Source organism: Oncorhynchus masou, chromosome 11 (assembly GCF_036934945.1).
Source record: "Oncorhynchus masou masou isolate Uvic2021 chromosome 11, UVic_Omas_1.1, whole genome shotgun sequence".
Lineage (NCBI taxonomy): Eukaryota > Metazoa > Chordata > Actinopteri > Salmoniformes > Salmonidae > Oncorhynchus > Oncorhynchus masou.
This window is the reverse complement of record NC_088222.1, coordinates 48,354,128-48,378,175: the sequence shown is the minus strand read 5'-3', so window position 1 is coordinate 48,378,175 and position 24,048 is coordinate 48,354,128. Positions and strand designations below refer to the sequence as shown.

The 24,048-nt window shown below is 43.1% G+C and overlaps 1 protein-coding gene across 1 annotated transcript in view; it reads left to right on the top strand.

Moving 5' to 3' along the window:
• The window catches only part of LOC135548778 (actin-binding LIM protein 3-like), a 148,103-nt gene extending 124,133 nt beyond the window's left edge, over positions 1-23,970 (top strand). The window contains exons 16-23 of the mRNA XM_064978685.1: positions 15,268-15,332; positions 15,735-15,888; positions 19,882-19,914; positions 20,537-20,595; positions 20,771-20,831; positions 20,943-20,950; positions 21,302-21,382; positions 21,534-23,970. Coding sequence (XP_064834757.1) covers positions 15,268-15,332; positions 15,735-15,888; positions 19,882-19,914; positions 20,537-20,595; positions 20,771-20,831; positions 20,943-20,950; positions 21,302-21,382; positions 21,534-21,647 — 575 coding nt within the window. The 3' untranslated portion in view covers positions 21,648-23,970. The remainder of the gene's footprint in view (positions 1-15,267; positions 15,333-15,734; positions 15,889-19,881; positions 19,915-20,536; positions 20,596-20,770; positions 20,832-20,942; positions 20,951-21,301; positions 21,383-21,533) is intronic.
• The last annotated feature ends 78 nt before the right edge of the window (positions 23,971-24,048 follow it).

Below are 24,048 nucleotides of genomic sequence, written 5' to 3'. Positions count from 1 at the left end.
TGTGTATTTTACTGAGGAGTGGCTTCCGTCTGGCTACTCTATCATAAAGGACTGATTGGTTGAGTTCTGCAGAGATAGTTGTCCTTCTGGAAGGTTCTCCCATCTCCACAGAGGAACTCTAGAGCTCTGTCAGAGTAACCATTGGGTTCTTGATCACCTGCCTGACTAAGGCCCTACTCCTAGATTGCTCAGTTTGGCCAGGCGGCCAGCTCTAGGAAGAGTCTTGGTGGTTCCAAACTTGTCCATTTCAGAATGATGGAGGCCACTGTGTTCTTGGGGATCTTCAATGCTGCAGACATCTGTCAGTACCCTTCCCCAGATCTGTGCCTCGACACAATCCTGTCTCGAGCTCTACGGACAATTCCTTCGACCTCATGGCTTGGTTTCTGCTCTGACATGCACTGTCAACTGCGGGACCTTATATAGACAGGTATGTGCCTTTCCAAATCATGTCCAATCATCGCAGGTGGACTCCAATTAAGTTGTAGAAACATCTCAATAATGATCAATGGAAACTGAATGCACCTGAGCTCAATTTCTAGTCACATAGCAAAGGGTCTAAATACTTATGTAAATAAGGTATTTCAGTTTTTTATTTAAAAATAATAATAACTGCTTTCGCTTTGTCATTATGGGGTAATGTGTGTATTTTTTAAAGCAATTTTAGAATAAGGCTGTAACATAAAAAATTGTGGAAAAAGTCAAGGGGTCTGAATACTTTCCGAAGGTATTGTATACACGGGGTACCAGTATTGAGTCGAGGTAGATATGTACACTACCGTTCAAGTACATTAGAGTGTCTAGTTTGAGAAACAGACGCCTCACAAGTCCTCAATTGGCTGCTTCATTAAATAGTACTCGCAATGTCACGGTTCATGAATCCACTGCCTCCTCTCTCTCTCTCTCTCTCTCTCTCTCTCTCTCTCTCTCTCTCTCTCTCTCTCTCTCTCTCTCTCTCTCCAGTGTTTGTGTGGGCGTGGTTTCCCAATCTCGGCCTGATTGTCTGCGCCAGCTGGAACCACTTATCTTCCCTTTATATGTTCTGTTACCAGTGTTTCTTGTTGTCAGATCGTTGTTTCTTCTCTGAGGTTGTGTCGTGTGTCCGTGCTCTTCTCTTGTGTGGATTATCTGCTGTGCTCCTTCCTACTCATCCGGACACACTCCCTGGTTTTCTCAGCACGTTATGATCGGAAGATGCACCCGAGTTCCTGGGTCGGATTCCTTCTGAGTACAGTCTGTCTGTCATGTTGCTGCTGTGAACTACATTCATTAAAACCATCGTTGCTTGCATCTTGCATCCGCCTCTGTGTTGTAACAGAACGATCTGACCAGACCATGGATGCAGCGAGTTCAACGAGTCTGACCGAATTCCTTTCCCGCAGTATCACGAGAATGGATCAACAAGAGGAGAACATCTCCAGCACAGGTCGGGCAGTACAAGCCCTTTCGACGCAGGTATCCCAGCTGACCCAACAATTGCAACATCTGAGGGGTTCCGCTGCGCCACCTACACCGGCAGTTCAACCCGCCCCGCCAGAGCCGGATTCCCAGCTAGAGCCACGACTACCGACACCAGAGGGTTATTCAGGTGATCCTGACTATTGCAGAGCCTTTCTTACGAGATGTTCCATGCATTTCTCGTTGCAGCCACGGACCTTCAACCGTGAACAGTCTAAGGTAGCATTCGTACTCACACTGCTATCAGGCAAAGCGTCTCTCTGGGGAACGGCGGTGTGGGCGAACCAGGACCCATGCTGCACCTCTTTCCAGACACTCTCCGAGGAGATGAGAAGGGTCTTCGATCGGGCCGTGGCGGGTAGGGAGACGGCCAGACTACTCGCTGACCTTCGCCAAGGAGACCATTCAGTATCGGAATACTCCATCCAATTCCGCACTCTGGCCGCTGAGTGTCAGTGGAACGAGGAGGCGCAGTGGGACATGTTCCTGCATGGGCTGGAGGACCGGATCCAGAAGGAGATTTATGTTCTGGACCTTCCCAGGAGTTTAAATGGACTAGTGGAACTAGCCCTGAGGGTCGACGCTCGTCTGAGTCGTATTGGCCGCCGAGCATGCCCTAACAGACCGTATAACGACACGGAGGGCTGGCATGCCAGCGTCGGGAACACGGCCAGTTCAGCTTCTGCTCACGAACCCATGCAGCTGGGGAGAGCTCGCCTCTCCCGGGAAGAAGGGAGAGGCGGAGATCCCAAGGACTCTGTCTCTACTGTGGTAGAGCGGGCCACTTTATCCACTCCTGCCCGGTAAAAGATCAGGCCCGGTAGTAAACATGAGGCTACTATCGGGTGGTGTCACCACAGAGAAGACCTCATCATCTACTCTCCTCCCGGTAAGACTAAGATGGGCCACCCACACGCACGACACCCAAGCCTTACTGGACTCAGGAGCAGAGGGTAATTTCATGGACTTCAAGCTCGCTCACAAACTCCAGATCCCTATCACCTCACTCACGCACAAGATATCCGTCAACGCTCTCAATGGTCAAGAACTCCCCAACATTTCTCACACCACTGAACCTATCACACTCATCACTTCTGGCAATCACACTGAGACACTATCATTCCTACTCATGGACTCACCCCTTGCACCATTAGTTCTCGGCCACCCTTGGCTCACCCAACACAACCCCAGAGTTGACTGGGGTCATAACTCTATATCCATGTGGAGTAACAAGTGTCTTGAGTCCTGTTTAGTGTCTGCTTGTTCGTCTGTGTCTGATTCTGTGTTTCTAGAGGAGGCAGTGGATTTGTCTAACGTGCCCGTTGAATACCTCGACCTGAAGGAGGTGTTCAGTAAGTCCCGTGCTGCTTCCCTTCCTCCGCATCGTCCCTATGACTGTGCAATAGAATTATTGCCAGGTGAGTCTCCGCCTAAAGGCAAGTTATATTCACTTTCTGTTCCTGAGAGGGAGGCTATGGAGAGATACATCTCTGGTTCTCTGGCATCTAAATTCATTCGTCCTTCCTCTTCTCCAGCGGGGCGGGGTTCTTCTTTGTGGGGAAGAAGGACGGATCTCTGCGTCCTTGCATTGATTACCGTGGGTTGAATAACATCACAGTGAAGAATACCTATCCCTTACCGTTGATGTCCTCCGCCTTTGAAAGGTTACAGGGAGCATCCGTGTTCACTAAGTTGGATTTACGTAATGCATATCATTTGGTTCGCATAAGGGAGGGGACGAATGGAAGACCGCGTTTAACACCCCCAGAGGGCACTTCGAATATTTGGTCATGCCTTTTGGGCTATCCAACTCCCCAGCGGTTTTCCAGGCACTCGTCAATGACGTGCTGAGAGATATGATTGATCAGTTCATATATGTTTACCTGGATGACATACTGATTTTTTTCTTCTTCTCTCCAGGAACACGCTCAACACGTCAGACGAGTGCTTCAGAGGTTGTTGGAGAATGGACTTTTTGTCAAGGCGGAGAAATGCATTTTTCATGCACAATCCGTTCCATTCCTAGGTTACATCGTCTCGACTGAAGGTATTCGCATGGATCCCGACAAGGTTAAGGCTGTGGTGGATTGGCCAAGCCCAGATTCCCGTAAGGCCCTACAGAGGTTTCTGGGATTCGCCAATTTCTACCGGCGTTTCGTTCGCAACTTTAGCCAGATAGTCGCTCCTCTTACCGCCTTAACCTCTCCCAGAGTGACGTTCAGGTGGTCCGATACAGCCGAGGCTGCATTCGCCAAACTCAAGAGCCGCTTTGTTTCGGCTCCTATCCTCATAGCTCCCGATCCCTCGCGTCAGTTCGTGGTGGAGGTGGACGCTTCAGAGGTGGGGGTAGGTGCGGTACTTTCCCAACGTTCCTCTTCTGACGACAAGATGCACCCTTGCGCGTTCCTTTCCCATCGGTTATCACCTGCGGAACGCAACTACGACATTGGCAACAGAGAGTTGTTGGCAGTGAAGTTAGCACTGGAGGAGTGGCGCCATTGGTTAGAGGGTTCGGGGGTACCTTTTATAGTTTGGACCGATCACAAGAATTTGGAGTATATCAGAACCGCCAAGCGACTCAACTCCAGGCAGGCGCGGTGGGCACTCTTTTTCGGACGTTTTGACTTCTCTCTCTCGTATCGCCCGGGTTCCAAGAATGTCAAACCCGATTCCCTTTCTCGCATTTTTGACCATTCCGAACGCCCATCCACTCCCGAGTGCATCCTACCTGGGACCCTAGTGGTCTCCACACTCACATGGGAGGTTGAATCGAGGGTCAAAACGGCCTTAGAGGGGGTCACGCCTCCGCCCGGTTGCCCGCCTAATCGGTTGTTTGTGCCGGAGGGGTGTCGGTCCGATGTTATTCGGTGGGGGCACTGCTCCAACGTAGCGTGTCATCCAGGAGTCAGCCGCACTAGCTTTTTGGTTAAGCAACGCTTTTGGTGGCCACTGATGGCTCGTGACATTCACAGTTTTGTCTTGGCCTGCTCGGTTTGTGCCACTGGGAAGACTTCTAATCGACCCCCAGATGGGTTACTCCAACCGCTGTCGGTCCCTTCGAGACCCTGGTCCCAGATTTTGTTACCGGCCTCCCGCCCTCCCAGGGCAAGACGGTTGTTTTGACCGTGGTGGACCGGTTCTCGAAGGCGGCTCATTTTCTTCCCTTGCCTAAATTACCATCTGCCAAGGAGACAGCGGTAACTGTCGTGGATCACGTCTTTCGCTTACATGGCCTGCCGATGGACGTAGTTTCTGACCGGGGGCCCCAATTTGTGTCCAAGTTTTGGCAAGAGTTTTGTAGGTTACTGGGAGCGAGTGTCAGCCTGTCTTCAGGGTTTCATCCCCAGAGCAACGGTCAAACGGAGAGGGCCAACCAAGATTTGGAGAGAGTGTTGCGATGTTTGGTTTCTAAGAATCCCTCTTCCTGGAGTCAACAACTCTCTATGGTTGAGTACGCTCACAATTCGTTGCCAGTGGCAGCCACGGGTCTCTCTCCGTTTGAGTGTAGTTTAGGTTACCAGCCACCTATCTTTCCTAGTACGGAGTCCGAGGTCACTGTTCCCTCCGCTCACGCTTTCATCCAGAGGTGCCGTCACGCATGGAGCAGAGCCCGTGAGACTCTTCTCCGGGTGGGGGCGCGCACCAAGGCTAAGGCCGATCGCCACCGGTCGAAGCCTCCGGTATACGTCGTTGGCCAAAGAGTGTGGCTTTCTACTAAGAACATTCCACTCCGATCCGTTTCGAACAAGCTTGCCCCCAAATTTATCGGCCCGTTCAGAGTCACCAGGATCATTAGTCCGGTGGCGGTCCGGCTCAAGCTTCCTCTGGCGTATAGGAGAATTCATCCTACCTTTCATGTGTCTAAAATAAAACCTGTGTTTCAGGCACGCATTAACCCGCCGGTCCCGGTTCCCCCGCCGCCACGACTTGTTGATGGGGAAACCACCTTTTCTGTCAATCGTATTTTGGACTCTAGAAGGAGGGGACGCGGATTCCAGTACCTGGTGGACTGGGAGGGTTACGGCCCGGAGGAGAGAAGTTGGGTACCTGCTAGGGACATTCTGGATCACTCCCTTATCGATGATTTCAATCGACAGGTAAATTTGCCTGGGAACGCCAAGAGGCGTTCCTAGGGGGGGGGGTATTGTCACGGTTCATGAATCCACTGCCTCCCTCTCTCTCTCTCTCTCTCTCTCTCTCTCTCTCTCTCTCTCTCTCTCTCTCTCTCTCTCTCTCTCTCTCTCTCTCCAGTGTTTGTGTGGGCGTGGTTTCCCAATCTCGGCCTGATTGTCTGCGCCAGCTGGAACCACTTATCTTCCCTTTATATGTTCTGTTACCAGTGTTTCTTGTTGTCAGATCGTTGTTTCTTCTCTGAGGTTGTGTCGTGTGTCCGTGCTCTTCTCTTGTGTGGATTATCTGCTGTGCTCCTTCCTACTCATCCGGACACACTCCCTGGTTTTCTCAGCACGTTATGATCGGAAGATGCACCCGAGTTCCTGGGTCGGATTCCTTCTGAGTACAGTCTGTCTGTCATGTTGCTGCTGTGAACTACATTCATTAAAACCATCGTTGCTTGCATCTTGCATCCGCCTCTGTGTTGTAACACGCAAAACACCAGTCTCAATGTCAACAGTGAAGAGGCGACTCCGGGATGCTGACCTTCTAGGCAGAGTTGCAAAGAAAAAGCCATATCTCAGACTGGCCAATGAAAAGATTAAGATGTGCAAAATAACACAGACACTGGACAGAGGAACTCTGCCTAGAAGGCCAGCATCCCGGAGTCGCCTCTACACTGTTGACGTTGAGACTGGTGTTTTGCAGGTACTATTTAATGAAGCTGCCAGTTGAGGACTTGTGAGGCATCTGTTTATCAAACTAGACACTCTAATGTACTTGTCCTCTTGCTCAGTTGTGCACTTGGGCCTGCACTCCTCTTTCTATTCTGGTTGGAGACAGTTTGCGCTGTTCTGTGAAGGGAGTAGTACACAGTGTTGTACGAGATCGTCAGTTTCTTAGCCATTTCTCGTATTGAATAGCCTTCATTTATCAGAACAAGAATAAACTGAGTTTCAGAAGAAATGTCTTTGTTTCTGGCCATTTGGAGCCTGTAATGGAACCCACAAATGCTGATGCTCCAGATACTCAACTAGTCTTCTTTAATTAGCACAACAGTTTTCAGCTGTGCTAACATAATTGCAAAAGGGTTTTCTAGTGATCAATTAGTCTTTTAAAATTATAAACTTGGATTAGCTAACACAACGTGCCATTGGAACACAAGAGTGATGGTTGCTGATAATGAGCTTCTGTACGCCTATGTAGATATTCCATTAAAAATCATCTGTTTCCAGCTACAATAGTCATTTACAACATTAACAATGTCTACGCTGTATCTCTGTTCAATTTGATGTTATTTGGACAAATGGACAAAAAAAAACGTGTTTTTCTTTCAAAAACAAGGACATTTCTAAGTGACCCCAAACTTTTGAACGGTAGTGTACATGGTGTACACGGTGAAACACGCTGCTGCTTCTTTATGGGACCAAACTCTTTCAAAATGTTTTTAATTTAAACGTTTTCAAACTTTAAAACATAGAGATCAGCCTGTAAATGGAGGCAGCTGAAGTCTGAATCATGTGAGGGTGTAAGACAGTCAATTGACAGACTTGTTGGGAAATGTTTGGCGAGTAATATGGTTAGCCTAGCTATAAATTTAGCTGGCTATCGACCTCGAACGGCAATAACAGATACACTTAACTGCAGTGGTGAGAAAAGCATGGAGCCGAATTTATTAAAGAAAGAAAGCTCTAATAGCATGGCTAATTTCATGACAGTGATAAGGAGTCTAGGTACAAAAATTGAAAAAGGAATGAATAGTAAAGTTGACAGCTTACGTGTATCTTTGGAGAAAGCCATTTAGGATAATCATACAGCTCTGCTGACTCAACTGGAGAATAATAACAAGCAGCTACAAGACCACATAGCTCTTGAAGTTGGACGTCTGGAGTCCTGTAGAATTCCTAGAATCTGGGAGAATAGGCGCTGCCAAAACAAAGTTCCACCCAGACATGTCAATCATAGTGGCAGGACTGCCAGCTGATGAAAACGAGGACCTAATCTCCAAAGTGAACCAGTTGATATCGGTAGGCCTAGGCTTCGAAACAGAGGTGACTGCAGTTAAGAGGATGAGGGAGAGAGGTAAAGGTCCCGGGGTTGTGAAGGTGGAGTGCCGGTCCGTGGAGGAGAAAGTGGCTCTGTTACGGAAAAAACTAAGCTGCGAGACCATCCTGATTATAACAGGCTTCCTTTGATCAGCCAAGTCCCACACCGATCACCTTAAAGAACTGAACTTCAAGACGCTGCTGAGAGAAATACAAGGAGGAAAGGACTATTTTGTCACGGGAAGCGGACGGGTCATGAAACGAGAACAACCAGAGGGACAACGTGGACAAGGACATGGGGTTGACAGACCTACTACATACTGAGGGGCTTCCCATCCCCTACGAGATTCGATTTCAATAGCACATTGGAATGTTAACATATGGACTACCTTGAACAATAAATTACTAATTACAATACTAAAATCCTTAAACCCAGACATTATCTCAATAAATGAAATGCATTTACGTTGGCAAGAAACTATTGATATTGAAGGGTATGTATGGTGTGGATCCAACAGGAACACTCATGTGAAAGCCCCCAGGGGCTCTGGGGGAGTGAGAATATGTGTAAAGTCTGATATGATGAAAGCATTTAAAATTGAAATTATCGATAAAGCCATAGAAGGAATTATTGGTTTGTGCTTTGAATATAGGGAGTCAGATTATTGTTTTGTTGTGTTTTCATGCTATTTGCCACCTGAACAGTCCACATGGGATAGAGATGCATCCTCCTTCTATAGTCATTTGTTAAGTCAAGTATAACTATATACAGAAGCAAATGCTATTTACATAAGTGGGTCGAATTGGGAGGTTAGATGACTATATAAATGATATTGATGATATTCCATCGCGTGTTGCTTTGGATGGCTTTGTTAATCATCATGGAGAGACCCTATTAGAATTCCTTTAGGACTCTAAAAGGTCATTAATGGAAGGATATGCCCCTTAACCGATAACTTTATATCCATATCTGGCAAAGGAAAAGCTGTGGTGGACTATATAGTTACCCTCCACGACTGTCTAGAAACGTGTTTGGAATCCTGATCATTCAATTTTATTTATGATATTTTCTGTTGGCCACTAACTTCACTCAACCAGGTACTGCTGTGCACCACACGGGGCAAATGATATATACCCTGCATAGGCCTAAATGTAAGAAAAGAAATGTGCCACATTACTTTCTATGTTCTGAAATGGAATGTAGAGCTCTGGTGGAACTCATTGAAACTCTGCAAAGATGCCAAGAAACATTTGATTTAGATGTGTGGTATGAACATTTTTGTGATATTATATATTCTGAAATGGGAAAATATGTGAATAAAGAATAGAGCCCCAAGTCCAGGAAAGTTTACAAGACGAACAAGCCTTATTGGAATGATGAGTTAAGTGATCTATGGTCAGTAATGCGTTAGGCTGAGTACTTATTTTTACAGTGTAAAGATAGGACTATAAGAGAACATTTTCGGAAGGAATTTAAGAAAAAAACAGCAAGTGTTTGATAAAAGACTGCGCCTATTCAAACAAAGATATCAGAGAGGGCAGTTATTACACCTTGAGGAGATACGGACAAGAAATCCTCAACTGTTTTGGAGCCAAATAAACAAGTTAGGACCAAAACGACATAAGAAAATTCCAATGGAAGTCAGGGGGAGAAGGGGTTTGCTTGTTGGTTCTCAGGTAACAAAAATGTGGCAAATTTTGAGGAAGAATTTTATAAGGGCATATGTTCCCTGAGAACTAAAATGGAAAATACAATGTTAGAACCCTCTTACATATGTAACAAATACTTCAATGAGGAGCTGTTTGTGGCAGAATATAAGAAAAAAAATTGAAAAGCATTTGGCATTGATGAACTGCCTAATGAGGTTTTAAAATCCCCTAAATTAATTGAGGTCTTATATGATTTGCTTCAAATGTGTTTTGAGTACAGTATACTGCCATCCATTTGGTATAAGTCTATAGTGAATCCCATTCCCAAATCTTCAAGAAATGACCTGAGAGTGCCACTGAACTACAGAGACATGCGTTTATTAAGTACGGTTTATAAATGATATTCATCCATCCTCAACAATAGGCTAATGACCTTTTTGGAGGATCAAAACATGCTGGTGGAAGAACAAAATGGTTTTCGTAAATCCAGAGCCTGTATAGATAATATGTTCTCGGTCTGTACAATACTCAGAAATAGGTTACGCAAAGAGAATCCTACTTTTGCATGTTTCATTGATTTCCAGAAAGCTTTTGATTTTGGAATTAGGGATATTTTAGCCTTTAGTTTGTTAAAGACAGAGATTGACGGGACATTTTATCACGCAATCCAGTCACTTTACGAAGTACCAATTGCTTTTGTGCATGTTAATGAATATCGTAGAGATTGGTTTCACACACCCTCTGGTGTAAAACAAGGAGACGCCTTATCACCAACTTTATGTCACGGTTTTCTGTAGGTGAAAGAGAGTCGGACCAAAATGCAACGTGTCTATTGCGATCCATGTTTAATGAAAACTGAAGAAACACAAATCAATACAAAACAAACAATAAACGTAACGAAAACCGAAACAGCCTAATACTGGTGCAAACTAGCACACGACAGCCCTAAGGACAAAAGGACAATCACCCACAAAACCCAACACCAAACAGGCTACCTAAATATGGTTCCCAATCAGAGACAATGACTAACACCTGCCACTGATTGAGAACCATATCAGGCCAAACACAGAAACAGACAAACTAGACACACAACATAGAATGCCCACTCAGACCACACCCTGACCAAACAAAACATATAAACATACAAAGCAAACTATGGTCAGGGTGTGACACTTTATTTGCCATGTTTATAAATGATTTGGCTAAATAAAATAAACAGTTCAATATTGGAGTAAGATAAGTTGATGAAATGCTAATTATGAAATGCTGTTGATATTATTTTGATGGCAGAAACTGAACAAGACCTGCAGAACATGTTATTATGTGCTGTCAATTGGTGTATAAGATGGAGACAAAACACAGATAATGACTTTTAGAAAACCAGGTACTAAGATAAATGTTTTTCAGTTTCGTTTGGGTGAAGATTGTAATTTACCTGATTTATTTGATATTAATAGTTAACGGTTATTTACTTAACAAATAGAAGGACATTTCTGTTCTGTTTAATTCTGTGTTTCTGTAAAGAGATGGTTTCCACTCTAGCTTCCTGCAGTTAGTCTGGGCGTATGGTCAAGGAAATGGGTTTTGCTAGAGATAGCTTGAGCTGACAATGACTTGGTGATAAAAACCTAAAGCTGGCATTCCATACACAAGACGTGGTGTCTGTGTCCCGGGATAGAGATAGCCTGGAAGAGTTTAGAACAATCCCTCATCGTCTCATTTTCCTGGCATCTGGGAAACTAAGCCGTGTTGGGGGAAACAACATCCCGTGCAGATAACCAGGAAATGGACCAACATGGCTTATGAGAGGGGTGGAACCAGACCTGACTAAGCATTTTATGTCCTATATAAGATCTATATTTTTTCATTATCAGTTAGTCAAGACTGTTGGGTTGACTAGTCTCATTATTGCAATAATGAATCGATATTGAATAAAGATGATTGTTTGAAGAAATGACAAAGTCTCTCTCACTTGATTAGAATATTCCAAGACAAGACATTCTTGAGTTTACTAGCAATTATAAATATTTGGGTCTTTTTATTGATGAACTTATTACCTTTCTATATGGAACATCTGCCCTGGCCGACTCAGCAAGTAGAGCTCTTGGGGAAGTTATAGGAAAAGCTATAAGATATTAGTTATGCTATGTATTCCAAGACATACGTGTGTCCTGTTCTGGACTATTCAGCAGGAGTGTGGTGTGCTAAGAGGTATTTTTAAAATGAACATGTTCATAACAGAGCAGTACGTTACTTTTTAGGTGTCCACAAGTGTGCACCTATACTTGCAATAACTGTGGTGATGGGCTTGGGAACCCTGTGAGGTGAGAGGGAAGGTGTGTAGGGTGAAACTTTGGAATAGACTGTTGGATGTGTCAACTTTCAGAATAACTAATAATGTATCCAGAAGGGATCTATCCATAGGGGGAGGCTGGGCAACTGAAATGGCTGACCTTTTTCAACAGTCTGACTGTGAACATCTGTATGAAAACCAAATTAAGGGAGACATAGATATGATTTAAAAAAACAACTGTTGGTGCAATATGAAAAAAAATGGGTGGAGGAGATTAATCATGAACCCAAATTGACAACCTTTTGTTTGATTAAGGGTGCATTTGTGTGTGAGAGATATATTATGCTTAACCCACCTAAAAAGAAGAGATTGTTATGTGCACAGGTAAGATCAGGGATAATGCCTCTGTGTATTGTGGTAAAATGGAAGTGGAAAGACTATGCAACTATTGTGAAGAAATAGATAATGAAACTAATTTGAACCTCTATTGTCCTTTCATCCATGATATACGCTTGCTCTTATTCTAGAAAGCACACCAGATATAACCTGGCATTATAAGGCTGAGTAATGAAGAGAAACTGAAATGGGTTTTTTGTCCATTGTGTATTTCCGTTTGCAGAATATTTAGATAATTCCTGGAATAAAAGAAAAAGGACTACCTATAATTAGATTGTAAAAATATTTTGCTCTTATGTGGTAATTGGCACGTGTGTACAATTGAAGTCAGAAGTTTACATACACCTTAGCCAAATACATTTAAACTCAGTTTTTCGCAATTTAATCCTAGTAAAAAATGTCCTGTCTTAGGTCAGTTAGGATCACCACTTTATTTAAAAACAAAATGTGAAATGTCAGAATAATAGAAAATAATCCAACTTTTTTTCGGAGGTCTTGGCTGATTTCTTTTGATTTTCCCATGATGTCAATCAAAGAGGAACTGAGTTTGAAGGTATGTCTTGAAATACATCCACAGGTGCACCTCCAATTGACTCAAATTATGTCCATTTTAAGAAGCTTCTAAAGCCATGACATAATTTTCTAGAATTTTCCAAGCTGTTTAAAGGTGCCTTTAAACAGCTTGGAAAATTCCAGAAAAGTATGTCATGGCTTTAGAAGCTTCTGAAAATGGACATAATTTGAGTAAACCTCTGACCCACTAGAATTGTGATACAGTGAATTATAAGTGAAATAATCTGTCTGTAAACAATTGGTGGAGAAAATGACTTGTGTCATGCACAAAGTAGATGTCCTAACCGACTTGCCAAAACTATAGTTTGTTAACAAGACATTTGTGGAGTGCTTGAAAAACGACTCCAACCTAAGTGTATGTAAACTTCCGACTTCAACTGTATATAGATTCTGTATAGGCTTGTCTCCCATATAAATCTTCTCTTTGTGCCAGACTGGGTTGAAATGACTTCTGTGTCTTTTTTTCTGTATTTATTTACCTGTATATGTTATGTATGTGTATATATACAATGTGTATGTATGTATGTATATTATTTTATTGCTCTAGGGATATAATTATTGTTTCGATAACCTTATGTACTACTATGTATTGGTTTTTACCTTACATTTGTTCACTCTTTATCCAATGTGCAATGCAGAGAACACCAGAAGAAGAATTATCATTTAATTACCACTGAATTATTGTAATGTTTGTTTATGTGTAATTTAATCCCATAAGGGATGGGTTGCCAATTGGTGATTAACAGCAGTGTATTTGATGAGTCAAAAGAGATCCAAAAAGGTCAATGCAGAGATTCCGGGTAGCTATTGGTTAACTATTTTGGGGGTAGAAGCTGTTCAGGGTCCTGTTGGTTCTCTACCGTCTGTAGTGCTTTGCGGTCGGATGCCAAACAGTTGCAATACCAAGCAGTGATGAAGCACGTCAAGATGTTCTCAATGGCGCAGCTGTAGAACTTTGTAAGGACCTGAGGGCCCATGACAAATCTTTTCAGCCTCCTTATGTGGAAGAGGCGTTGTCGTGCCCTCTTCACGACTGTGTTGATGTGTGTGGACCGTGATAGTTCCTTAGTGATGTGGACACAGAGGAACTTGAAGGGTGCGTGCTCGGCCTTACGTTTCCTGTAGTCCACGATCAGCTCCTTCGTCTTGCTGATGTTGAGGGAGAGGTTGCTCTCCTGGCACCACACTGCCAGGTCTCTGACCTCGTCCCTGTAGGCTGTCTCATCGTCGTTGGTGATCCGGCCTTCCACCGTTGTGTGGTCTGCAAACTTAATGATGGTGTTGGAGTCATCCGCGGCCACGCAGGGGTGTTCCTTTTCTCCAAGTGGGAAAGGGCAGTGTGGAGTGCAATATTGTGTCACCTGTTGGGGCAGTATATGTGTTGGAGTGGGTCCAGGGTGCCTGGGATGATGGTGTTGATGTGCGCCATGACCAGCCATTCAATCATTTCATGACTATAGATTTGAGTGCTACAGGGCGATAGTCATTTAGACAGGTTACCTTGGTGTTTTTTGGCAGAGCGTGGTGGTTTACTTGAAACATGTTAGTAGGTATTACAGACTTGGTCAGGGACAGGTTGAAAATGTCAGTGAAGAAAGACACTTGCCAGTTGGTCAGTGCATGCTCTGAGTACCTGTCCTGGTAATCCGTCTGGCCTAGTGAACGTTAACCTATTTGAAGGTCATGCTCACATTGGCTATGGAGAGTGAAATCACACAGTCATCCGGAACAGCCTCGAAGCACGCATAGAGGGTATTTAGCTCATCTGGTAGGCTTGTGTCACTCGACAGCTCGCGGCTGGGTTTCCCTTTATAATCCATGATAGTTTGCACGCCCTGCCACACCCTCCATGCATCAGAGCCAGAGTGCATCAGAGCCAGAGTAGTAGGATTCGATATTGGTCCTGTATTGACGCTTTGCCTGTTTGATGGTTCGTCGGAGCGGGATTTATTATAAGTGTCCGGATTAGTGTCCCACTCATTGAAAGCGTCAGCTCTAGCTTTTAGCTCAGTGCGGATGTTGCCTGTAATCCATGGCTTCTGGTTGAGATATGTACACTTCATTTGACCACTTGCAGGAATTCCTGTTTGAGTTTTTGCTTGTAAGCAGGAATCAGGAGAATATAGTAATGGTTAGATTTGCCAAATGGAGGGTGAGGGAGAGCTTTGTATGCGTCTTTGTATGTGGAGTTAAGGTGATCTAGAGTTTTTTCGTTTCTAGTTGCACAGGTGACATGCTGGTAGAAATGAGGTAAAACTGATTTCAGTTGTCCTGCATTAAGGTCAACGGCCACCAGGAGTGCCGCATCTGGGTGAGCATTTTCTTGTTTGCTTATGGCCTTTTACAGCTCGTTGAGTGCCATCTTAGTGCCAGCATCGGTTTGTGGTGGTAAATAGACAGCTACAAAATATATAGATGAAAACTTATTTGTAACATTTTTTGTGACAAAACCATCAGTAGAGTTAAAAATGTGATGGAAACCCATTTAACTTGTATATTTTATTTGGTACATGGGAATTTAATCGCAAAAGTTATTTTTCTGTGCATTATGTCATCACGTACAGCCTTTTATCCACAGTTTGATGGAAACATATCTCTGGTGGGAAAATGTGTATATTGTTTTTTGCAGATTTTTTTATATTCACATGAAAGTCTGTCAATTGGATGGAAACCTAGCTAGAAATGTTGATTTCTCTCTCTGTCCTTGATCTCGCTCTCTCTCTTTCTCTCTCATCTCAGCTACTCGTGCTCGGAGGTTTTCCTCGGGTGGAGAGGAGGATGGATGGAATCAAAGTCTTAACAGGGTCAGTATGACACAATAAATGCTATTCAAAATATTGTTCATTTGTATTTGTGACTGAAAAAGAGTGGACCAATAAAAAGTAAATCATAGAAATATATACATTTGATTTCACATTATTTATTTCTCAGAATGTTTTATTTCTTTAAAAGATTTTAAATGCAGAAAGATTCAGTAAATATCTCTGAGTCTAGCATTACTCTACATTGCTTGTTTGTTGTGTGGTAAAAAAAACAAGGCTGTAAATATTTCATGAATGTTGTCAACAGGGCTAAACAGGGCTTCAGCCCCAGACATTATTCATATTGCACTGGTCAGGCCATATTCCTCTCTTTCTTTGTCTGATTCACCTCTCTCCTTTTCCTTTCATCTCTCTCTCTCTCTCTCTCTCTCTCTCTCCCACCAGCTCCAAGGTGGTATAGGCCGTATGATTCTGAAGGAGGAGATGAAAGCTAGGTCGGGTTCCTATGACAATGACCCATGGGGCAGCGCCCGAAACTCCCATAGCGGCAGCAAAGAGGCCCTGCACAACGTGGGCTACAACAACACTGTCAACGGATGTAAGAACACCATTATCCACTTATATTACAGCTCTGATAAAGATGTAGTCCATAAACATCACTGTCGTCCGTTTATCCACACTGACATAGCATTGAGGCTCGATTGTGAATCTCAGTGTTGGTAATATTTGACAAGCCAGTTGTTTTCTCTGTTCTCTCATGTGCATTGCTCATCCGGATCCTGGTGCTAAATGAATAGCTATGGGGAAGGTGTGCCTGTCCGTCCTTAGCTAGCTCCTCGGCAGCAGTGTGGAGGTGAGAGGAGGGCAGAGTGCCAGGGGTCTGAGCCAGAGAGAGATGGGCGATGAGTCAGTTAAATCCCAGCCTCTGATGGACTGACTGACTGACAAATGCTGTTATGAGAGGAGCCGCTCCATAGTGACTCAGCAGTCCAAAAATATAATATATGCCTCCCAAATGGCCCCCTATTTCCTCTATAGGGCACTGCTTTTAACCATAGTAGTGCACTATATATGGAATAGGATGTTATTTGGGATGGACACCATGTTATGTACCACCTGGAAGTTATGCCTGTACGTCAAGATTGTGTATTAATTCAAGTGCGCTATGTTGTTATGATTGAGATCCCCCTCAGGTTGCCATACCTTATATGTGGTCAGATCTTCCATCCCTGTGGCTTTGGGAATTAATGCATCTGTCTCTGTACAGACAGACAGACAGACAGACAGACAGACAGACAGACAGACAGACAGACAGACGAAGAGAGAGAGAGATAGACAGAGAGAGAAAGACAGAGAGAGAGAGAGAGGTGTTGCTGTCCAATTCTTCAAGCTCTGTGAAGATGTTGGGGATCATGTCTAGACAGCAATTTTCAAGTCTTACCATAGATTTTCAAGCATATTTAAGTCAAAACTGTAACATTCACTGTCTTCTTGGTAAGCAACTCCAGTGTAGATTTGGCCTTGTGTTTTAGGTTATTGTCCTGCTGAAAGGTGCATTTGACTCCCAGTGTCTGGTGGAAAGCTGACTGAACCAGGTTTTCCTCTAGGATTTTGTCTGTGCTTAGCTCCATCCCCTTTCCTTTTTATCCTGAAAAACTCCACAGTAGTTGCCGATGACAAGCATACCCATACCATGACGCAGCAACCACCATACTTGAAAATAAGGAGGCACTTTAATCAGTGATTTGCCCCAAGCATAAGGCTTTGCATTTAGGCCAAAAAGTGTATTCCTTTGTTGTGTTTTTTAAATTTTTTAATTTAGTGCCTTGTTGCATACAAGATGCAAGTTTTGTAATATTTTTATTCTGTGTATTTGTATTCTTCTTTTCACTCAGTCATTTATGTCATTATTTTGGAATCACTGCAATGTTGTTAAGCCATCTTAAGTTTTCTACCATCAAAACAATTCTGTAGCTGTTTTAAAATCACCATTGGCCTCATGATAACATCCCTGAGCAGTTTCATTCCTGTCCTGCAGCTTAGTTCAGAAGGACAACTGTATATTTGTGTCTGGGTGGTTTAATATACAATCCACAGCATATTTATTAACTTGACCATGATTCAAGAGATAGTCCATGTTGGATTTCTTATTGTTACCCATCTGCCAATCACTGCCCTTCTTTATGAGGCTTTTGAAAAGCTCTCTGGTCTTTGTGCTTGAAATTCAATACTTGACTGAGGGACCTTACAGATGTTGTATCTACGGGGGACAGAGGAAGGGTTAGTCATTCAAAAAGTGTCCATGTAACGTTTTATGTGATTTGTTAAGCACTGTAGCAAGCCATGCACAATGCTGTGCATCCCAACACACACATACACACACCACCTTGGCCTTCAGCCCCTCTCCATGATTAAACTGCATACGAAGCCAGCACGGGAGAGAAATCTAATACACTGTGACCAACTGACCCTATTCATCTATCATGTCAGTTTATCATCTCTCATCTCTAATGATAGCGCACAGGCAGGTAGAGAGCAGAGCAGGGAGGAACCGGTGCTCTGCTGGAGATGTCAATCAGTCCACATCCTCGTAGAGCTGATGTAACAGTATAACTTTAGACCGTCCCCTCGCCCATACTCGGGCGCGAACCTGGGACCCTCTGCACACATCAACAACAGTCACCCACGAAGCATCGTTACCCATCGCTCCACAAAAACCACGACCCTTGCAGAGCAAGGGGAACCACTACTTCAAGGTCTCAGAGCAAGTGACGTCACCGATTGAAACACTATTTAGCGCACACCACCGCTAACTAGCTAGCCGTTTCACATCCGTTACACTGAGGCTGTGTCATAGGTAACCATGTGTTTCTGGCTGCTCTGATGAAGGATGTGCACACTTACATCGAGCCTCCTCTCTCCTATCTCCTCCTTACTCATCACATGAAGTGTATGTTTACATGTTAGGGTGTGGAAACGAGAGTGAGAGAGCGAGAAGGAGAGAGAGGGAGAATGTGTGTTTTGTTGTGTACTGCAGGGCGTACATACATCTGACTTCCCCCACCGCCCCACTCCAGTTGAAGGCGTATGTCTCTCTTCCTGTTTTATTGATGAGTCATTAAAGCTTCCGCCACATTTAAAGGATGTTGTCATTCTCTTTGGGGAAAGTGAGAACACAACCAGCAACAGCACCAGCCAGCCACACTGACTAATGTGATGCACATGAAAGCTTTCTAAAGGACCCATTGATTTGGGTGTTTAACCTGACTGTTGGGATGCGTCCCAAATGGCACCCTTTTCCCTGTATTGTGCAGTACTTTTGACCAGGGCCCATGGTTAAAAGTAATGCACTACACTACCGGTCAAACATTTTAGAACATTTTAGAAGTGTTTTTCTTTATTTTTTACTATTTTCTACATTGTAGATTAATAGTGAAGACATCAAAACTATGAAATAACACATATGGAATCATGTAGTAACCAAAAAGTGATAAACAAATCAAAATATATTTTATATTTGAGATTCTTCAAAGTAGCCACCCTTTGCCTTGATGACAGCTTTGCACATGCCTGGCATTCTCTCAACCAGCTTCATGAGGTAGTCACCTGGAATGCAATTCAATTAACAGGTGTGCCTTCTTAAAAGTGGAATTTTTGGAATTTCTTTCCTTCTTAATGTGTTTGAGCCAATACAGAAGATAGCATACATATTATGGTAAGAACAGCTCAAATAAGCAAAGAGAAACAACAGTCCATCATTTCTTTAAGACATGAAGGTCAGTCAATATGGAAAACTTCAAGAACTTTGGAAGATTCTTCAAGTGCCGTCTCAAAAACCATCAAGCGCTATGATGAAACTGGCTCTCTAGAGGACCGTCACAGGAATGGAAGACCCACAGTTACCTCTGCTGTTATTTAATAGTTTTGATGTCTTCACTACTATTCTGAAATGTAGAAAATAGTCAAAATAAAGATAAACCCTAGAACGAGTAGGTGTTCTAAAATGTTTACTGGTACTGTAAATAAGGAATAGGGTGCCATTTGGGACACCACATTAGTACACATATTGTTGGAAGATGAAATGGTTATTCATCTCACTGAACCCACTTTTATTTAAGTCCTCCTTGTTGTATATCTCTTGTGTTCTTGTTATAGTCCTTGTTATATGTGTTAAGTCCTACTAGGACAAGCAGTGGCATTGTTGTCTGGCATTGTTCGTACAGACCTCTTCCATCTCTCCATCCTCACTGTAATCCATGAGAAGCTGTGTCATACTATAGCTCCTAGAACATTGTTTTTCTCAAACTTGAGAACCGCAGTTGCTATGTGTGTATCTTTCATCATTGTCATGACCCTGGATTCAAGACTGATTGTATCAGGAGGGTCTTTTAGGATTCTGTTGAGAAACCGGTATAGGATCTTTATGAGACCAGATGAGAACACTTAACCATGCACCTCTACAAGCAGAGGCTGTATCTAACCATGTCAACCCCCCTCCCTCTCTCCCCCCGCTCTCTCTTTCTCTCACTCTCTCTCTGTCTTTCTCTCTCTGTCTCCATCTGTCTCCACCTATATATTGCTCTCTCTGCAGCTCCCACCAGATCCCACTACAATGCAGGTAGTGGTGAGTGATATGACTCAGTGTCCTACTGTGCCTTGTCTGTCTGTCTGTCTGTCTGTCTGTCTGTCTGTCTGTCTGTCTGTACAGCGCTGAGGGTCATCACAAGGGCACAGTACAGTTATATCAGTGTATGCAAGATGAGCTCTTTAGCCATGTCACTCATCTGATATTGATTGATTCGTGTATATTACAATGATCATCACAATGACAACAAATGCCATTTTAATGAAATCAATTGTGCTCATAGTTGTTTACACAAGGATTACAAATCATGCATGTTGCATAGTAGAGGTTGAAAATATCAATGAATTAAAAATGTAAGATACAGTACATATTATGCTGCATAATGGCTTTTGATACAGGCTTTGACATTTCTTTGTAATGTCATTGCCCGTAAATGAAAAAGACAGGGAGAAAGACAGGGATTCGCCATTGTGTTTGCTCTTAGCGCCCCCTGCTGTCTCTCATACACATCTGCATGTGTTCTCTGTTAGAAATGCTAATTGCCCCATCTGTCACTGAGTGTTTCCAATGATGTGTGCAGTGTTCTGCTGTGGCCCAGTGTGTGGGTGTGTTGTAGCTCACAGGCTGAACGGCAGGGATGCTTGTGTTTGCTCACTTCCAGATTCCTTCATCGCCAAGTCATCCTCGTTGCCTGGGTACGGCAGGAACGGACTGCACAGGGTGAGTTCTCTGAGGGTGGGGGGGAGTGACGAATGAGGGGGGTGCAGGGTTGTCACAGGGTGTGGGGGTTGAACATGGGCCCTGTGGATCCAAATCAGCTCAAGACCAATAACTTGTGGCTATGGCCTGATGTGGGCTATGGGTAATAATTGTATTTGTTGTCTGTCTCTTTCAGCCCCAGAGTGCGGATTATTTCCAGTACGACAGCAGCAATGTAGTGAACTGGGGAATCAGAGGTTAGCAAAAATGGGTTTGCCTTTCAATGTCATGACTTGAATACAAAATACATAACCAATGAGAATATGTATAAATGTGCTGATCAGTTCTTTTTCTCTCTTTTTCTACAGAATACAAGGTAAGATGTTATGCAAATTCCGTAACAAACTGACCACCACTTAACCAAAGATAAGCTGACAGTAGAGAACTAGAACAGAAAAGAGGAAATTGAGCCCAATAAGAAAGGAACAGTGAGAGTGTCGTCCTACTGATCTGCTGCTATGGCTCTGAGAGGAAGTCATTCATCTGTACTTCAGAGGAAGTCATTCATCTGTACTTCAGAGGAAGTACAGATGAATGTATGACACAGGCAAACGTCTTTGAGCCATTGGCAATAGGATAGGCGGCATTGCTTAGTCTGCGTGTGGTGTGAAAATCTAAACACGTTGAACGTTTGGCTCATAACCACAGTACGCCACTCGTCCCTCAGATCTACCCATATGACGTGTTGGTAGTCACCGTAAGGGGGCGCAACCAGCCCCCCAATGACGTGGACAGAGCCAGACTAGAGGTGAGTTTCTCTCAGGTTTGCAAACATGCAAGCAATGCAAACCTCTCACTTTACGTACTATGAAGAAAGTCGAAAGTATTCTATTTCTGAGATGGTTCTGACTATGTTACTCCGACAACACTAACATATGTGATTAATCTCTCTCTGCCAGCGCCACCTGTCTCCTGAGGAGTTCTACCGGGTGTTTAGGATGACTATGGCTGACTTTGACCGGCTGGCACTGTGGAAGAGAAACGAGCTGAAGAAACAAGTCAGGTTGTTCTGAAAGGACTGGCGTGTAGAAGCTCAGTGTAGCAACCTGCTGGGCTTAACGTTAGAGATGCCCAAGTCCTCACTGAGGAGCCATAACAACTAGTCTGGATAGTCCGCCACACTGGCCAGAGACACAGCAGAACCCAAACTAGAACCAGCATGGTTCTAGCCATGGACATATAATGCATTTTAATTCTCCGGTTCTATGGTTCCATCACATGCTCTGGGTCATGGAAACCCATCCAGTCTGAGTCTATACATCAATAATATCTCTCTGGCGAAAGAGGACTAACATACTAACACTACTCCTCCCAAGCTATGTCTGTCCGTGGAAACCTACATCTGCAGAGAGGTCTAGACCATGCTAGTTCTGCCTATGCTTTCAGTATTTTCAGTTTTGTTTTATTATTATGAGTTTTAACTATAGTTTATGGCTGTCGTGTCATGAGGTTATAGCATCTTTGAAGCCTCTTCTAGGTTGCAGGTTTGGGAAGCTCTGAGACATTGCCTTATGGCCAAGCAGGAAAGAGAACACCAGCAAACTGTCCAAACAGAACGTGCTACCAGATTAGCCTTGTCTTTGCTTTCTTTACTCGAAATATATTGTTTCATTCACTGCCTTTTTTTGTTTGTTTTTTAACAGTGAGACTAAAACTTTATTGCTTTATAGAGCGAAAGGCTAGATTGATATATTGTGGTAGCCTACAGTTGAATTAAATGAGTGGATTATATTGGATGTTTACTTATTTACTGAAAAGCCAAAGTAATATTATTATGTTAAGAAATTATTTTCATTACTTTTGTAAAATGCATAAACAGACTGAATGCATGTTTCCAGAAATGGTTCCCGTGTGAGTATGAGACCAGGCTCTTGCCTTCATACTGAAAGTTCATTGATTTGCTATATACTAAATTGATGAAAAGGATCTGAACAATGTAATGTAAGTATTGGAGTTCTGGATTATTTAGTACTCTCAATTTCAATTGAACCTGGACATGTCATTTACAGTAATGGAATATCAATTACAGTAATGGAATATCATGTTATAAATGGATATTGGATTGTAATTTAGAGCTGGGATTGTATTTAGGATAACAGCTGACCTGTGAGTGACTTGTCATGGGGAGACTTGACCTGATTTTATCTCAACACATAGAGATGGAGAAAATGAATAGAGATAGAAATTAATAACATGGAATCTGAACTGCTTCTAAATACATATTTAGAAAGTGGATTGAAGGGATTGGTGACCAGAGGTCTGGATAACAGATGAGGTATGGATCTGAATTAGATTACAACTCAAAGGGGTTGATTGGAATCTTCCCTTAACAATACAATGTGAGGAAGGAAGGAAATCAGGGTGAAGGAATTTTGTAGATGTAGTTGGAGTGGAATTGATTTGATGGAATTGTCCTGATTGGTCTTTGTTGACACCGGTCCCAAATGATAACCAGGGTTGCTGTGCTAAAGCTTACACTATAGTGTACATACAGTAGAACTAAGAATTCTCCAGTTGGTTTTTGAAGAGGTGACTCATAGTTATCCAATAGATTATCCAATATTGATGGTACATTATATACATGCAAACTGTCCCTTTTCGTTCTGTCCTGTTTCTTTTCCCGTTGTTTCCCTTTTTATTTTTGTCCCTTTTGTTATATCTGTTGTTTCCCATTTTATTTCTGTCCCTTGTTTCCCTGTTGTTTCCCCCTTCATTTCTGTCCATTTTGTTTTGCTGTTGTCTCCACTTTTATCTCTGTCCCTATTGTTTTCTTTCTGAGTATATACATGCAAAACTGTCTCTTTTCTTTTCAATTTGATTTGAATAGTCTGTTATGAGGTTGTGTCAAAGGAAATAATGCTTCTGATTGTTAGTGTATGGAGCACTGCCTTTATCAGACTGTAATATTAGTCATACTGACTATCAGTCATCTAGTATAACTACTCTCGCTGCCATCTTTGTAATGGCTGTTTGTTTTATTGATTTGTGTGTGTGTGTGTGTGTGTGTGTGTGTGTGTGTGTGTGTGTGTGTGTGTGTGTGTGTGTGTGTCACAAGATATCATAGACATTTACAATACTAACAATACTGTCAATAATGTAAAAACAGTACTTCCATAATGTACAATCTCATCTCATCGACATTAATTATAAAAGCTTTGGGTGACTTTTACATTGACGTTTTCGTTTTGTAACTGTACAAAGCAATCTGCTTATTATTTATTTCCCTGTCAGACCTACTGCCCAGTAAATTATGTATATATCGTATTTAAATAAATGCAGTTTACATGTGGATAAATGTCTGTGTTGATTGGGCAAAGGTGATGTCATCATGTGTAGTAGCACAGCAGCCAATAGGATTCGCTCTATATTCGCTTAGGTCCCTGTGAGCGCGAGCAGATGAGGTGAACTCGCATT